Source organism: Belonocnema kinseyi, chromosome 1 (assembly GCF_010883055.1).
Source record: "Belonocnema kinseyi isolate 2016_QV_RU_SX_M_011 chromosome 1, B_treatae_v1, whole genome shotgun sequence".
In the NCBI taxonomy this organism is placed as follows: domain Eukaryota; kingdom Metazoa; phylum Arthropoda; class Insecta; order Hymenoptera; family Cynipidae; genus Belonocnema; species Belonocnema kinseyi.
Genome location: NC_046657.1, coordinates 55,499,466 through 55,518,079, shown reverse-complemented (window position 1 = coordinate 55,518,079; position 18,614 = coordinate 55,499,466). Strand labels below are relative to the sequence as shown.

Sequence of the window (18,614 nt, the reverse complement as noted above, 5' to 3'; positions counted from 1 at the left end):
TTTAGTTTTGAATTTTTCAAAAAAAAAAATTCTAAAATCGGTGCATAATTGCGTTCTAAATGTCATTTTGAACCTCGTTTTCCGATTTCACCCCACTGTGCGTCCCCCTGCAGGGCAGCGCGCCTTCGCTGGCTTCGTTACTGGATGGGCTGGAAGGTGAAACATTCTTACTTAGGATAAATATGATGAGAAAGACTTCTCTAAGTGCAGATTGTTGTTACACAGTATGTTCTTGGAATAATGCAACAGATTTGTTCGTTACTACGCAGATTTGGTTCAAAAATTGGGTTCTGAAGCTCAAAATCCATAAAAATGAAATTCTCGATTACAAGTTGCTGCTAAAAGAATTTTTTGATGTTATGTCATAGCAAGTCACATGTCATTATCATACGTCAGTTATATAACTAATCTTGCTCTATTTTTGGAATGAGCAGCTTGAATCCTGTTAAAAAAAACATATTTTTTCATCATATACTCTAAAATACGGATTTTTTAAGTGATGTTGAAAACCAATAGTGAAAGATGTTATTTTGACCTCAGATTCGGATTCAGTGGATCAAAATATATAGGAATGCATGTGCCTTGTCAAAAGTACTAAAAGTTTTTTTGTGTAGCTGTGTGAACAACAAAAACAACACAAGCGTGTCTGCTAAGGAAATGGAGAAATGTAACCAGAATCACCAACATATTTTTAGGATTATACACTGATCCTCGATAAAAAATAATTTACCATCTTCCAGTCACTACATACTTAAAATTGTAAATTCTGATTGGCCCTGCTATTTGCGTGGTACTTGAAGCTTACAAAAAAAGTAATTAAATGTATTCCTTCGTTTCGGTGTGATTTCTGTTCTCTAAAGTAAGTTTTCTTATTAATTAAGGTAGTTCATGCGAGATTTCACTTTTTTTTGGAATTTTCTTCAATTTTGGCCATACACACAGGAGATTAGCATGCAGCGAGCATTCAGTTTTCAACTCAATATTGAGTGTGTGAAGTTAGATATTATGCACTAAAAACAGTACATTTTACATGGCTTTCACATAAAAACGAGTTTAATTGATACACTTTCACTTGTAGCATCTAAACAGTTCTTACCATTTAGATTAGAAAATAGAGATAAATAGAAGAAGATAAAACAAAAATTGTAGAAAATCGCAATTGTTTTCTTGAGCTTAGTATAAGAGACATAACTGTCCAAAGAATAATATTTTTATTTACACGAGAAATATAGCGCAAGGAAGTACTGACGATTTGGCAACAATGTTTGCCTTGCTGATGAAAGAGCTTGTCAAATCCACGTGCGTGATTAGCTCGATACAGCCATTAAACGGAGTGCAGTGTTGTTACGCTTGCTGCTTAACTAGTATGTGATGTATATGTCAAGGTCAACTACGGTGGAGAGCTTCTTGAATGAATGTGAAAGACATCTGTTTAGAACGTAACTTTCCGAGCGCCGTGTGTGCGTCTCAGTTTTCCCCTAGATACAGAAAATAGGAGAAAAGCCTAGCGATATTATGTACATTAATTTGATAATACCAGTATACGGAAGGATGAACGTACGCGTATCATATTTTCATGTGTTATGACTCGTAAAGAGCAAATTCACACCTAAAATTTTCCCATTGATCTTAATGTTTCCCTAGATAGGATAAATCTAATGAAATTATAGGTCAGGCTTATGTTGTACTGACTTACACAGGAAAAAATAACAAAAACGCTGTTTCCTTTACAGTTTTGTGCTTTAAAACTAAATTTGACCACTAAATTTTTCGGCATTGTACCACTTTTTCCTTAGGTGCAAAAAGCAGGGATAGGTCTAGGGATTGTCTGGTCACAAAGGCCATAACAAAATTTGTTTGCACGAAACAAGTGACTGGGCTAACCTTATTGATTTTGAGCTGCTGAATCTAAATCTGGCCTCAGATTTTATCCTACACGTCTTAGATTCAGAAAATAGACAAAAGCTAATGGATATTCTGGACGTTATTTTAATAATACCGGTATATTATAGGGAAATTGAAAGACCACCAAAAAACAGTGGTCTACACGGACAAGTGACTGATTTAACACGCAAAACAGTCAAGGATATAAGGTTTTTGTTATTTTTTTCCGTATAAATCTATATAATTTGAGAAAGACCTTTAATTTCCCTAGAACAACTCAAGCTAGGTGAACCGAAAGGTATACTAGAGAATTTATGTGTACAAATTAAGTCTCTACAAGACGTTACACTTAAAAACATAACATCGATGAGTCCATTTTTGAGTACATTAGTATTAACAAAATAACGTGCAAATTACCCCTAGGTTTTCCCTTATTTTCTGAATTCAGGGAAAAATTTAGATGTGTACGAGACACTTTAAAATCAGATGTTTAATCAATACATTTCGGACTCTTTATATGATGAAAAATTCTGTTCTATGCAAGAGAATAAGATTATTATTTGCATATTTACGAATCCTAATAAAGACAAACAAATTAGTCCTCACAAATGGCTGATTAAGAGATCTAAAAGTTGCGCTATTCGGGAATTTCCACTTCTGATTTATATAGGCGTAAAAAAATAAAATATTTTCGTTTTTATTAAAAAAAAATATAATTTAAATTATATGTTATTTTTACAGATTTTAAGGGACTAAAGTCTATTTTTTTCTCTTTCTTTGTCTTGTATTTGAAGCTTTTTTAGTAGATTCCGTAGAAGTTTCCGCAGTAGATTTTATAGTTTTTGCAGTAGATTTAACAGTTATTGCCTTTTTTGCTGCTTCTTTAAATTGAACTAGTGGAGTTTGTAGTGTTCGAGATACAAAATCATTTTACTTCATTGTTTTCTTTCGTAGTTTTCCAAACATGACTTTTTTGATATCCTGATAGTTTCTTTACTATTTTTTTCATTATAATAGCACCTTTTCCCTAAGCTTTTCAACACTTTCTTAAGGCAAGAAAATTTAGCTAATTGTAGACTGGTATTTTTGAACGTGTACTGCAAAATCGGATGCATTTTGTATTGTTCCACCAACCGATTTTTGAAGATTTTGATTGTTCGCGTAGTGTTTAACTAATCCTCCGATTGCATCTGCAGGACTATTGCTCTGTTCTCTTCAAAAAAACAGCTTTTTTATTCTGTGTTTGAAATTTTTTATTTCATTTATTTGTAAACCATTTTTCAAGTGACTAGCTGCGCCAACGAAAATGTTAGTTTCATAAATTACAATACAGTTGGTCGACTTTTTCATGCTTTCAGGAACTTTTTGAATGGCCAATAGCCGTATAGCCAGCCGTATAGCAAGGGCTAAATCATACTTACAATCATCGCTCATAACAGCAAAACATTTATTAACAACGCATTGTTGTCAAACAGCAGTAAATATTGAAATTAAATTATTGACTCAATGATTGCTTTGCACAGCATTTTTTATTTCATAGTCCCATTTTCCGCAAAGTCAATTTGTACCACAAGATGGTGAGGATCAAATGCAAATATTTCTTTTTCTATTTATCTAGCAGTTCCTTAAATGTGTTTTACGTAAATATGGAAATTTATTTTAAACGCCTAATTAGAAAATTCTAACATGGTATTCTGGACACTTGTTGTTTTTTCGAATCAATTCTCCTTTAATTCATACAGCAACTGAAATTTTTTCTTTGGTACTTTCATTCAGTTTTTTTTACAGCTTTAGGGAAATACCTTTGACGCCAGTACACAAGGTACATTCTTACAAGTGACATGATTTTAAAGCAGGATTAAACATTAGTGCCGATAAAGCATGAGAATGAATTCCTCTCATTTTTGAACCAGTGATATCTGAAAAAAATTTGAAGGCCCGCAAGGTCATAAGTCAAAATTTGCACAGTAGATGCATAGACACGCTTGATCGATTAAGTAAATTGATACATGGTTGGGACGCTAAGAATAAAAAGTAAAAATACTAATCGTTGGAACGAGTCGAGTCGAGCTTGTTAGCTTCCGAGTCGAGTTAAGCTGAGCGCGATGTGGTTCAAGTTGAGTCGAGATCGAGCCTTCCAGAAAGTTCGAAACTTCATGAGTACTCGAAGGTCTCCGAGAATATTTGAAACTTTCGAGAACTGAAATGACTTCGAGAACTTAAAACTTTCAAGATCTCAAATAACTTCGAGAGTTTGAAACTTTCGAATACTCGAATTTCTTCGAGAAATCGAAACTTTCGAGTACTCGGATACTTTCGAGCTATATAAAAGTTTCGAGCTGCTGGAATGTTTCAGGTTCTCGAAACTTTTGAAATCAACAAGAATTTTTTCGAACCCGATATTCGGAGGTTTTTCGTATTGCTAAAAGCGATTTTCAAATAAAAATGACAAGATTTATATCCTAACTGAAAACCAAATTTTGGATACATTTAAAATATAAACTAGTTACCTTGAGGTACAGTCCTAGGGTTTTTATATTCTCATTCATGAGAGTGTTAAATCATCGTCCAAATCTTCGATCTCTGGTTTTTAAAAAATCACTACATTTCGGCACTCACTTAGTCCGAAAATCATAACATTTTGTCGATGTATGTCTGACTGTATGTGTCTTCACTTGAATGTTGTAGTCACGCTGACATTTGCAGGATTTGTGCAATCAATACAAAATTGGATGAACTTTTTAAGGGTCCCCAAATAAAGGTTAAGTTAGTTAACCAGATATTTTCAGACAAAATTAAAATATGTAGAGCATTTTCAATATTTGAAAAAAATCGTATTCTTAAAAATGTTTGCTAAACATTCTTATAGATAAGTAGAACACTTGCGAATTATCCTAAAAAAATTTCAGTTTTTTCGAAAATCAGAAACGCTATATACTTTTGAAAATTTTAAAAAATTTAAAGTATAAAAAAACATTTTTCTGATAGATTAGGAAATTTCATTCCAAGTTTTTCATTAGATATCAAAAATATTTAAAAGCCATCTCAGTTAAATTTTTCGATTAGAACCAAATTGAAAAAGAGCTTTTTCAAAATTTGAAATACCATTTTTTTTAAGAGTTTGAGAAATTGTTATCAAAGTTTTCTTTCCTCGAAGAAAGTACTTGCAAATTATCCTTATGGAATTTCTAATTTAGACAAAAATAAAAAAAGTTATATGCTTTTTAACATTTTGAAAATTTTCAAAAAATGGAGACAATAGTAATAAATTTAGTGCTTTCACGATGGTTAATTTTGATAACCAGAGATATTTCGGGTTTCACTCGTGCAAAAAACTACGAATTTTGCCGACGTTTCGTGAACATTGCAGCTCACTTCTTCAGGGCTGACCTGAAACTGAGGTATCAGGTTATGTTGTTCTCATGTATACTCTCTACGATGCCTGTGATTGGCCAGAGCGCCACCTCGTGGGAACTGGTCGAACTTGATTGACTAAGCAATGACTTTTGTTCTGTCAAAAAAAAAATGTTACATCCTCTTTCCAAATTATGTTCAGCTAGTGCAGACTGCGTGAAATGTTCTAGCCTAACATTACTCTCATGTTCCTCTATACGTTAGCTCACCGCTCTCCCGGTTACTCCAATATAGAATTTGCCACAAAAACAATAGATTTAATAGACTCCTAAATCACAGAAGGGGACTTGAGTGATGGAGTTTCCTGTAACATGATTCATTTTGTTAGTGAGGAAGCGCGCTAGGTTACAAGTTGGTAAGTTTATTGCGCTGACGAGTTGTTTGGCTCTCAAGTTTAGAGTCTTTCAGAACGGTTTTTGTTTTACTGTCTATTGTTTTTGTAGGGTCCTTTTTAAGTTTTGTGTGTATATCGTCAGTTAGAAGTTGAATTATTTTGTGGCCCTAGTCTTCTCTATTCATTATTATTGTTGTGTTTCCTTTGCCTGTGCGTAATATTATAATATCTTTATTGTGAATGACATACGACGTAGGACGGTCAACATTTTACGCCAAGTTAAAGTTCCTTCCTTAAACTTAAAATAACAAGAAAAAATAAGTGATCTCACATATGCCACAAATGGCTCTAATACTGATAGGACGTTAAAACTAGCCCTACTCATTTTACAACTAAACTTGAAAATTAGATTTACAACAAATAAGTAAGTCTCATTCTTATATTAAAATTTTCTACTGACATTTTAAATTGTAATAAATAAAACAACAAAAATCATGGAGTGTGAATTCCCCTGAAGAAGAGATCATTAACAACAAGTTCTCCATCGTAAGATGGAGTACAGTGTCGTTACAAAAATCACACATACTTAATTAAATTATTTTTTTAAATTTCCCATAATTTTCTTTCATCCACCATCGAAAATACAACCATGCACAGAAGGCCTCCATCCATAGATAAAGTGCAGTGTGAAGCTTACGAAAGAAGAAGACCTAGTACCAATGCCGGGATCAATTTTAAAGTGCATTGGTCCCGCGCTATCCCCACTTATCAGCTGATGGCGCGCGCAATCGATCTTTTGTTCGAATGATTTCGTGAATCATCCCTTAGCTCTACCTGACTGTCCACTTTGAAGTCAGGGGGTTGTCAATATACATATTCGCTTGTAACTTTATTATTAAATTTCAAATATGAAAATAGAACGGACTGTCTCAGGATTTATTTCACATTTACTAAGGAAATCTTTTAACCTCAAACATAGTTAGAGATTTACGTTTACACTTACTGCTTAAAAATGGTAAAAATTCCTTGATTTAAATTTTTTCTTACCTATAACTGTAAACGTCAATCTCTTAATATATTAAAGGATAAAAAATTTCGGTATTCAAAGTTAAATAAAAAATATATAAAATTTTCACTATCTGATAAAAAAAATAAAACTCATAAGACTAAGACTCAAAGCAACCGCTTAGTATATAATCAGGGATCAAAACCACTATTTTGTAAATGCTTAGGTCCACTAAGAACTTAGAAGTTCGACCGAGGCCTTTTTTCAACTTAACCTTTGATATTTTTCAAAGGGTTCGATTTGGACCGAACTATACAGCTAAAAGGTTCCGATCCCTGAATATAATATATTTTTTTAAAGTTTGGTCGCTACTTCGAATCCAAAAGTTCGAATTTTTAAGTTTCGGCTGTAAATTTATTATCAGAAGTCCAAAAAAACTTCAGTATGCTGAGTCGTGGATATCCGTCAGTTCACTAAATTTCTTATTTGTCAATTTATTGAAATTCTTAAAAATGTAGTCACCGCTTTGAATGCGAAATATTAAATTGTGACTTTTGATTTGAAAATCACTGTCAGCAATTCAAAACCACCCACCTAGTATCGAGTTTGCAAAAATTCTTATTAGTTTCGAGAGCTTCGAGATCCAGAAACTTTTGAACAACTCGAAACTTTCGAGTCCTCGAATTTCGAGCATATCCGAGGTCGACTCGAAAAAAATCGGGGCGACTCGACTTGAAGTTTCTAGGTTTTTGCACACCCTTACTTTGGTGTAAAAATTAGTTTTTCATTCAAACATAAATTTTATTATAACAGATGTTCATTTGAGAATCAATCTTCTTTAGTTAAAAATTCTAATAATCGTTTAAAAATGTCTGTATTTTGTAACAAATTTCTGTGCGTTTAATAATTTATGTTTTTAAATTTAACCAACTTTTTGTCTAATTTTTGTATAGAAATGAAACTTTTTTCGTATAAAACTTATGTATTTGTTTTTAAATTTAACTATATAATTGAAAATTCATTCTATTCACTTGAAAACTTATTCCTCTGACTGAAAATCACCATATTATATTCTTTAATGCAAATTATTCTTTTTACATTTTCATCATTTGTGATTAAGGAAGTATAATAATTGTCCGAAATTTAAAACCACAGTTTTTTATCGGATTTGCACGTTTCGATCGCCCACTTTTTTCTGAATTTTAAAATTCCATGTACGGATTTTTATAGTATTAAAAAAGACAAACAATTTATCTTATTGAATTTTTTGATAAAAAGAAAATTCTCAGAGTTTAAGCATTTTCAAAATTTTCCAATCAATCAAAAATCAAAATTATGATCCAAAAAACGCATGATATAAAAAAAGTCAAGAGTAGAAACATATTGCTTTTTAAATGCCCTAAAAGATTACCATAACAAATTTTTTAGATTTTCTTGGGAAATCAAAAAATCAAATTTCGATTTTTTGGTTAAACTATGTAGGATACGAAAAAAGATAAATTAACAAAAACTGTTATGCCAAACAAGACTTACAATCTCGTTAAGAATAACTTCTTGATAGGACTCGTACTTTTTGTTTTAGTCGTGAAAAATAACATTGAAAATAAAAAAATAAAATGAAAAATGAAAATTTGTAGAAAAGAGACCAGTTATGAAAAAAATTGAACAAAACCTGTTTACAAATGTCTGTCGAAAATCGAGCGCGCGGCACGAGTGCAACGGTGAGAATGTGTACATCTATGCCTACACCCGGGTGGAAATTTAAGGCGGGGGCTGGCCATTATACGGCTGGAGAACCCGTGTTTAAGCTGGGAGTGGCCGGGGAGCACGACTTTAAGTCAGGCTGTGGCCGAAATTTCTGGTCGGAATCCGACCAGCATCGTCACGCTGCGCTGGCCGGCGTCCGGTCATGGAGCATAGCCGGGAGCTGGCCGAGGAGCCCGACTGTAGCCCGGACAAGATCAATTGGTGCTTTACTAGATTTAAATTATTCGGGTTTCAATTGTATGAAGCGCATCAGTCACTGAATTAGGGAATCAATTTGATTCTTTTTTACTGTAGAATTGGAGCATATTAGTATATGAAATTCCACACGCCCAGCACACAGACAACATTAACTATTTTCACGTAGCCGTTGAGAGACAAAAAGGTATTAAAAAATAAATAATACATGTTTGCGAGTATTTTGACTTTAAATATTAATAGGCCTGTTTAAATTATATATATATTAAATTTTTAAACATTATATTACAAATAAAATTTCTAACGCTACGGGGTATCGAACCTACATATCTATACCTAAATATAACGTCTAGCAGTCGGGAATGCTAACCACTGCGCTAAACCGACAAACATAGCACGGCCAGTCCCTGACAATCTCTTTCACCGACTTGTTTCTGAATATTTTCATATGAAAAAAATACAGAATATTGCCCAAAGTATACTTAATAATGTACAAAAAGTTTAAATACATTTTCTCAGTCCACACTCTTAAAAATTTTGCAAAGAGAGTGTTTTTTACTCTGAAACTTTTACCCCCCCCCCCCTTAAAATTTTGTTAGTAAACTTATATAAATTTTGTAAATGCTTGTAATCTTTGAAATAAGTATCTAAATTCACTTTATGCAATTACAAGTACATACTTTTTAATTTTTTTAAAATTAGTTTGAATGGTTAATAGTAATAGAAATTTTCTAAAATTAAATTTAAGTGTTAAAATAATATATATATAAATTCTCTAATTTGCAAATTAAAAGTTGATTTTATGTTTAAAGGGTTATTATTAATTGAAATTTACAGAAGCAGATAGAATGACCATTGTTTGAATGCTTCAATGAAAATAATTTTTTATTGATCTTTTTTTTGCGAACTAATTAATTAATTACTAACTATTACCATTATATAACCAATTTAAATGTATATAACCAATTTTCGATAATCAAGTACCACTTTTTGCAGGCTGCCATTAACTTAGCAAATCTCTTAGCAAAATTATTTTAAATGAAAATAATTGCTTGATGATTTTTATAATGTTGACTAAGTAACTAATAGAAATATAATTTTAGAAATTACATAGGGTAAAAAGGATTAGTTAATTATTAACTGATGAGGCATCTCAGCATGTTTTTTACTATTTTTTTAGATGAACCTCATAACAAAATTGTTTCCATGTTTTTGCGTTTTCAGAAAAAACAGGTTTAAAAGGTGAAAAGCCCTACTTTTCGGTTGTTTCTGAAACCTTATACCAAACAATCCGGTAATAGTAAAGGTTTTCAATAGGCCTGAAATTGAAGCAATATATATTACAAAAATCATGCAAAACATTATAAACCCTGAACCCGGCAACCCTAAACCCATAAACCCAAAACCGATAAACCCTAGCCCCATAGACCCTGAGTCCATAAACCATAAACCCATAGACCCTGATACGATATGGCTACTAGTTATATCGTTTACCTAATTCATGATCCGAAATCTTATATTCATGAAAGGTTTATACAATTGGGTATAAAAAAACTTGATTTTTCCATATTTTGTTTTAATTAAATGTTTAAGCAAATTGTTTTTTAAATTTGGGTTCGTGAGTTTTTTTGTAATTCAATCAGAAACATTTCTGGCTGAATTTTGTTTGATTTGGTTAATATTTACCACCTGTAGGTGGTTGTGAACGAAATTCTTGCTTCATCCCCAATGTGCGGTGGTTTTATAATGCGAGGAGCTCATGAGGGCCTGCTTAGTCATGCGTGACAAACAGCACGGGTGCCCCAACTCCGTCATGTCAGAAAATCGGTTGGTTTCCAGTCTTATATTAAAAATCGTTATACTATTTCTTGCAGAATCAGAGCCTGTTGAACCACTCAAAATAAAAAATGTAGTAACAATGGATTATCATGAAATCCATATTGGTCAAATAGTGAGATTATTCGATGAACAGTTTTACATGCTGGATGGAACTCCTGGTCGTGGAACTCATAAGTTTCATGTTGAAATAGAACGCACAAGGTTAATTAAATTGACTGAAGAACAGATGGTGCTTTACGAAAGGATTAAACATCGCCCCGGCGTTACCCAAGGTACCATTTCTAACAATAAATCTTAGCACTACAAGAACTTTAATGAAAAATTTGCTAAATAACTTGGTTTAAAAAAAAATGTTGCGTATTAATACACTAACGTGAGATTTGTACACAGGGAACAACATTTTATGACTATAATTGCTGTGAAATGGTCATTAGATAAAGTAATTTGGCAAATGTTTTTAAAGAATTTTGTGAATCCAGTTTAACTCTTAGCAGGAGATAGAAAAATTTATGTATTAATTTAATTTTTTACAAAAGCTGTGTTTATAATTTTCGCATGCTTGCACAACAAATTATTGTTTCTTAAGCATGTAATAATTTTTCGTTGTTAAATAACTTAATTTAAATGTTGCGAAACCCAATATCAATTTTGGGACATTTCAAATTGATGAATTATTGTTTCCTTAATTATTTTGAATAGGTCATCGGATTATTGCTTCAAAACTATCAAATGATTTATGAAATGAATGTATATGCCGACTACAGTTATTTTAGCACAAAAAATATTATTCTAGTATAAACAAAGCAATTTCATTACCAAGCTATCCTATTTTTTGTCACTTTCTAAAACCTTTATAACAAAATGCGGTGATATTTACCAAAAAAGATTAAGGAAATCTTTCAAATAAGTGAATTAAAATCACGAGCTTAAAACAAAAGTTTTTGGAATGAAACACAATTCTGCATTTTCTTCATGGCTTTCTAATGTTATTAATGATATTGATTCTTTCAGGCGTAATGGGATGCTCGGCTCAAAAAATCAAAGAAATTCAGGTACATAACCTGATGAAAGAATTTTTGATAAAACTAATAATTAATAATTCAAAATTTGCATGTAGGCCCATGTTTGCATGCATAGTTCCATCAAACTCAATTTTCTTATTTTCAAATCAAAAATTGCTGTTGTATCACTGATTAAATTTGAAAAAGTATGCACCATTAGTACCAAAAAAAATTGCTCTCCAGTTTTTCCAAAACAAATTTTCATATTTTTTAAATTTAAATGTCTATGTTTCATAACCGTCTACACTTGAAAAAGCGTGCATTTCAACCCGAAAATAAATTTTGTATTCAATTTTGGTTTAATTGAAAAATTGCGCAATCAATTTTTCTTTACATTAAATGATAAAAAAATAAAAAAATAATAATAGATTGATAGTAGTGGGCTATTAAGTAATAAAAAGGGATAAGTTGCAAATGTGAAAAGTTCTAAATTTTCAAAATCGAAGCTTCTCGTATTTCAAAACTCGAAACTAATATTTCAGAAATTTTCAAAAGTAAGATTATAATTTCCGTTAATACAGTGTGTAATTTAAAGTTAATATGTTGATTTTTGCAAATAATAACAAAATAAATTCCAAAAATGGATATATTTTATATGTAAATTTGAAAACTTAAACGTAAGATTCTAATTATAGCGTTCAAAATATTAAGTCGACCTTCCAATATTCAATCAAACACAATTAAAAAAGCATTTTATAAGGCCATATTTTTAATTATTTCTTTTTTATCGTTTATAAATGTAAATAATTTTTTTAATTTTACAGATTTTGATTCGGAATATCAATTTAAAATAAAACGTTTGAGTTTTGAGACATTCGACAATTGAATTCTCGAAACTGAGGCTTTCAAAACTATAACATGATGCTAATTTTGCATTTGTTTAATTTTCATAATATGCGGGAAAGATGTACACATACTGTAACAAAAAACAACTGTTTGGACTTGATGGAATAATTTTTACTGTACAGAATTTTGTTTTGCTAAGAAAGAATTTTCGGAATTCCGTATAAAATAAGAATATTTCATTTCTTGTTCAATGATTTGTAGAATTACAATTTATTATAATTTAGAAGTTCTGAGTGAACTTCTTTTTTATTGTTAAAATAACTATCTAGTAAATATATTTTTTGCAGCTGATTATATATTACCAAAATTCTTCTACGCGGAAGGAGATGAAGTGCGTCGTAAAGTTGGTCGAACATTTGAAAAAGTTGGAGAAGCTGTTGACTGGCAGACGATGATTGACCCTAAAACAGCTCATTACTGTAATTTAGATTCTCACATATAACTTTTTTCACAATATTAGAAAATTTTTCTTAGAATGGCTAGTTTTATTTTTTCTAAATAAACAGAGTTTCGCGTCAAATAAAAATTTTACACGTATAGTAAAGTTTCTAGTAGCCCAGACTCATGGTTCTTTGAGTTCTTTAACTAATAATTATATTTTTCTTACATGATCAGATCATCCAGTAAAAATGGACCCTAGAGAGGGTGATTGGTTGTTGAGCTTTAGACCAGTTCATCAGGAAAACGTTAGTACACCAAGGCACCTTGCACATGTCGCAACATTCGTCAGAGGAGAATGGCTCGCGGTGGAACTGCTTCCTCATGCTGGAGGTGATGTAAAGGCTAAAATACAATATAAAACAAAGATATTATTAGTCAGTCCCTGAAGTGTCCAGGTTGTGCAAATAAAGATTGCTTTTGTCCTATATGCTATATTTTTCACCCCAGTTTAATGAAACTTGAAACGATTTAATACGGGAAACCACGGATTAATATACAACTATTTATAAATCCTTAAAATTAAATGTTTTTCGTCCAATATAAAATTGTTAAGTTACAATGAAAAATTCAAAATATGCATTTTTTACCACTAGTGTTGAATAATTTACGAAGCAGTTTTTAATTATATATCTGTTAATGGTTAAAATAATAAAATTTATACTTTTACTTACAGGCAACCATTAAATAGTTTGTCAAAGATTTGGCTCTTCCTGGCGGTTTTTGCCTCAATTGGATTTTTCCGGCCGGCTTACACTGAAACACAATCGTCTGAAGGTGCAGGCAAATGCAGGAGCTTGTGAAAGAAAATTTATTAAATAATTTATCTTTCCTGTATTCCTAACTTGACTTATTTCAAAACCCGTCCCTTCATCTGACTCCAAGTTAATTCGAAGACCGACGTAAAAATATTTCGTTTTGGGGTTTTCTTCAAGACCTTGAAGTCTAGCTTCGTCTCATAATCGAGACTTCTTAGATATTACATATTGTTTTCCTTTATGGTTATAGCTTCCAGTGCTCAGATGAACGGAACTGCTTTTAAGGCATGGCCAAAAAAATTTAATAGTGCTAATAAATCTTATTCAATTTACAACTGTTAATTTTTTAAATCGATATCTCGAATAGTCATAGCGGGGGCACCTATAAACCTGGTCACAGAAATTAAACTAAATTGAAATATCGATTTAAAACATTCAGATTCGTGTATCTCGCAAAAAATCCTATAGGAAGCCGCAGTATCATTGACGGTAAACAGAAAAATTTTTAAGTGCTGCCGACCTCCGGATCAGTAGATTTTATCGATTCAGCACTATTTTGCACAGTTCCTCAATGCTGCAATTACGAATTGCAAACGATAAAAAAGTTCGAAACTTTAGTATTCTACAATATCAAAACACGGAAAAAGTGATGCGCTTTAAAAATTGATATGGTGGTTTTCACCGAGGAATTTTTATATTTTTGTCACAATAAGCAGAAAAAGTGTTGCACTATTTATCATAAAAAGTATAAATATTTTATATTCAGCATTTTACAGTAAACAAGCTATTTGAAGACGACATAAACATAATAAATTTAAAAGATAAAACAATCTTTTCAAAATTTTCTATATAACAATGTAAGGTTTTGAAATTTACTATACGAAAAATTATGTCTCATAGTTAGAAAGAATCGAGTTAGACATACTGAACATAAAATATGATAGCGCTTGTGAGAAAACTATGAACTTATTGAGCAGGGCGCATGCGACTCCTATTGTAAAATATATGAATTAACGGGACCGCCAACTTCAAATAAAGATTTTAATTAAAATTTAAAATTTGTTATTTTTACAAGAAGAATACTAGAGGGTATATTAACTTACAGGCAATTTAGTTTGATTTGAATGGTTGGATATGTAGAAGACACTACAAAAAATTGGGAGAAAAATTTATCCAATCACATGAAATATCAGAGATTTCATATCACATGACATACTGTACTTTAAATTAATCTTTCTATCATTTCTCTTTTTTAAGAAATTACGTAAAAATTTAAAATACGTTACATGTGAACCTTTTTAAAGTTTTAAGTTTAATTTTCAACTAATTCAATTATGATATAGTTAGTTTAAAATGCGCAGTTCTAAAATCTTCTGATAGAAAATTTTACCATTTTTAAGCATAGTTTTTTAAAATGCAGTCTTCACTACTTTAACAATTAAAAATTAAAAGGTGTTGACATTCAAACTTTTGAAAAAAAGCGTTTTAAGTCGACCAACTCTTTATGAATTAATATTAAGCATTATGAAGTTAACAATAATTAATTTTTTGAGACTTGAAATAAAACGAGACTTTTTAATTCTAATTAGTTTTCTCTTTATTGCATGCACTTAACATTAAGACATATAACAAAGCGTATTGCACAATTTGATCATTGAGGTTATAAATCGGCGCAAAAACTCGGTCGGCTTACGCAAAAATAATGCCAAATTCTGCTGGGAAGTTGTCACACGAATTCGTTTTTGGTCCACTGTGAGCAAACGCGGCAGCCATCGCGCGCAGAGCTTCTTCATGCCCAAAACTGAATGAACGATATTGCCCACACGTTCCAATGATATGCATAAAACATAAGCTATATCTCTCAATTTCACTTTGGGATCATTCCACATCATATCATGGATTCTTTCGACATTTTCTGGTGTAGTGACCTCTTTTGGGCGCCCAGATCGTTCAGCATCAACTGTGCTCATACGGCCACAACGAAACTCGGTAAACCACTTATGGATCGTTCCAATCGACGGTGCAGAGTCCGGGTAATACTTATCCAGCTTGGCCTTGGTCTCGGATATCGTTTTCTTGCGAAGATAGTAGTGTTTGATCAAAACTCGAAACTCAGATTTTTCCATATTAAAAAAAACTCGGAGGTTAGTCGCTTCTCAGTACTGTAATTTGGAAACGCGTAAACATAAATGGCTGAAGTTTTGAGAGGCATCATTTGAAGGATCAAGCTCGACGAAAATGGTGCACATTAGTGAATACTAATGCCATCTCTTAGAATTTTCAGGTACTTATCAGACTGCCTAGTATAAAATCAATAATTTCTGTCGAACTGTAACGACTGTGCAAAGTCATGCCTAAATTTGTATTATTTTTCATTTGCAGTTCAACTAAATCCTGATGATCATCGTAAGGACGATTATTTTTTGCTATATAATACGCAGTATCAAAAATGTTATATGTAGTTTCGACGGATCTTGCGTGAATTGTGGACAGCGACGTTTCAAATGATTTTTTTTTAGAGTGCTGTAAAATGCTTGCATCATTTTTATACATTTCTTCTAATGTTCCAACAATTTAAATGTGCTTCAACAATTTTTATTCGCTCAAGCAGGTATTTTCGATAACTAAAACAATAAAGTCTTAATCGCAGAACCCGGGTAGAAATTACCTCTCTATGCCCAAACTAAATATTGGCTCATACGCGAGGACGTAGTCAGATTTTCTAGCTAGAAGGCTCTAGGCTTTCCCTCGGCTACCCTTCGACAGGTCATTGTCGTGTGCAAGTTGACACTCACTTTTTAGCACGAAAAAAATTACTGCTATGGGGATTAGGCGTTCGACTTACAAGCAGAGCTGGGCAGTATTTCACAAAGATTCTATTTAAGGTATCTGAAATTATTTATAATTATTATATTATTTATAATTAGCTAATGTAGTTCGAATAAAACTACAAAATACATACCAGTATTTTGAAATATTATTTGAAATACATGTTAGAATTATATTATGTAGTTGAGGTATTTTGTATATTTTCTGGAAAATACTTTCCAAAATCAGAATATAAAAATTAGAGTAAAAATTGAAAAAATTAAAGAGTGGGAGGGCAAAAGAGGGACAAAGAGAGAATAGAGTAGAGAGCAAGAGAGAGGAGAGAATGTTGATGGTCATGAGAGGAGGGGCGGTAAGAGGAACTTGTAGAGGGCTTTGTAGGGAGAAGAGAGAAAATCGATTTGAGGGGGGGGGGGGGGGGGGGGGGGGATTAAATACTACAATAGGGTTCATAGCGCTAAGCAGAACTATTGTGTGACACATTATGGCGCACATTAGTTCTGTGATGCGCACGGCTGCGCAGTAGAGTTATGTGGTGCGCATTACTTTGTAGTAGAGTATTAAGCTGCATTTGGCTGCAGAGTAGAGTTCGGTGATGTTAATGGTTGTGCAGTATCGTTCCGTGATGCGCATGGATGCGCAGTAGCGCTCTGGGGCGTACATAGCTGCACAGTAGGGTTATGTGATGAGCATGAATGCGCCGTAGATTTATGTGATATACATGTGTTTAGGTTTGTGGAGTGGAGTCCAGTCATACGCGTTCTGCGCATTAGAACCATTAAAAATTTATGATTGCGCAATAGAGTCATCCAGTCTGTACAACTGCGCAGTAGAGATTTATAGAGCGTAGAGTTGCGCAGTAGGTAGTGTATTTAGATATAATTTTTCATTTTACAAAAGATATTCAATAAAAAAAGAAAATCGAACATTTCTTGTAACTATTTCATAAGAAATCGGAAAAGCTTTCGAAAAATTAAAAATAATATTTAAATACATTTGTAGGGAAAAATTGTTTTCATTCAAGTTATTAAAAAACAAAACTATCTGAGATTATAACCTAAAATTATATTTGGCGGTATTTTTACTTATATATTTAGTTGTGAAAATAAAAAGGCTCTAAGAATGTTGAAAAAAAACATAATGAACAAGTGAAAAAATCAGAAATGAGCAATGTTAAAACAGTTAAAATAATTTATGCTTTCTCAACAAACATTTTTTTTTGCAAACTAATATTTCATGACTTAAAATAAAATTTAAAGTGTTCAAAGTCACGTCATTTATGGACGCCTCCTAACAACAATGTGAGAACTTTCGATTCTACTAGATGAACTAACACTAGAGCCTGAAAACAATTTAACGACAATTTAAAATTTTTGAAATAATTCAACGATGCTTATACTGATAAAAATAAGAACGTTTAATTCTACAGCGTTGGCTAACACTAGAGCCTGAAAATAATTTAACGCAAAATGAATATTTCTACAGTAACAGAACGATGCGTATATTGAAAAAAATTTATATAATAAATTAAAATTCAGCGTTGTTAACTAAGTCTAGGCGACTAGAGCCTGAAAATATTTTAAGGCGAATTATTATCAAATAGTAAATAAAATTTACATAAGAAATTGCAATCTTATAAATTAGAGGTAAGAGATCTAACAACGAGTCTTATTGACTTCAGCTAAACCTCTCATTTCAAACACGTGAGGCGTAAGGGCATTCGACTTGGGCAAGTTCAGCATTGTTACGTAAGAAAATAACGGCTACACTGGAGCTGAAGAAGGATGTGGCGTATTTTACTTTTAAAAAAGCTTTTTAATCGAAGGATACTTATTCAGAACATCTACTGTTTGCCTTTTTTTATTGATTAAGTATCGCAGAACTTTTTATTCTACTGGGTGAGCTAATGATTGAGCCCGTCGACATGGTCGTCCTCTCTTTGCTGCAGTTGGACGGTATCACAAAACTCTACCGCATAGTCATGTACATAACAGAATTCTTTTGCGCATGCACGCACTTCAAATAATTCTACTGTGCAGTCATTTACATCCCGGAATTCTGCTACACATCCACGTGAATCAGAAGACTCTACTGCGGAGCTATGTAATAACAAAACTCTTCTGCGTATTCAGGTTCATCACAGAACTCTACTGCACAGACATGCGCATCACAAAACTCTAATGTGCACCATAGTGTGTCACATAATGGTTCTGCGCAGCGCTATGGACCATATTGTAGTATTC

General features: G+C 32.2%; 1 protein-coding gene across 1 annotated transcript in view; it reads left to right on the top strand.

The window, feature by feature from the left end:
- The window catches only part of LOC117177826, a 49,996-nt gene that overhangs the window by 14,898 nt on the left and 16,484 nt on the right, over window positions 1-18,614 (top strand). The window contains exons 2-4 of the mRNA XM_033368787.1: window positions 10,475-10,711; window positions 12,634-12,765; window positions 12,962-13,117. Of these exons, the coding sequence (XP_033224678.1) occupies window positions 10,475-10,711; window positions 12,634-12,765; window positions 12,962-13,117 (525 nt within the window). The remainder of the gene's footprint in view (window positions 1-10,474; window positions 10,712-12,633; window positions 12,766-12,961; window positions 13,118-18,614) is intronic.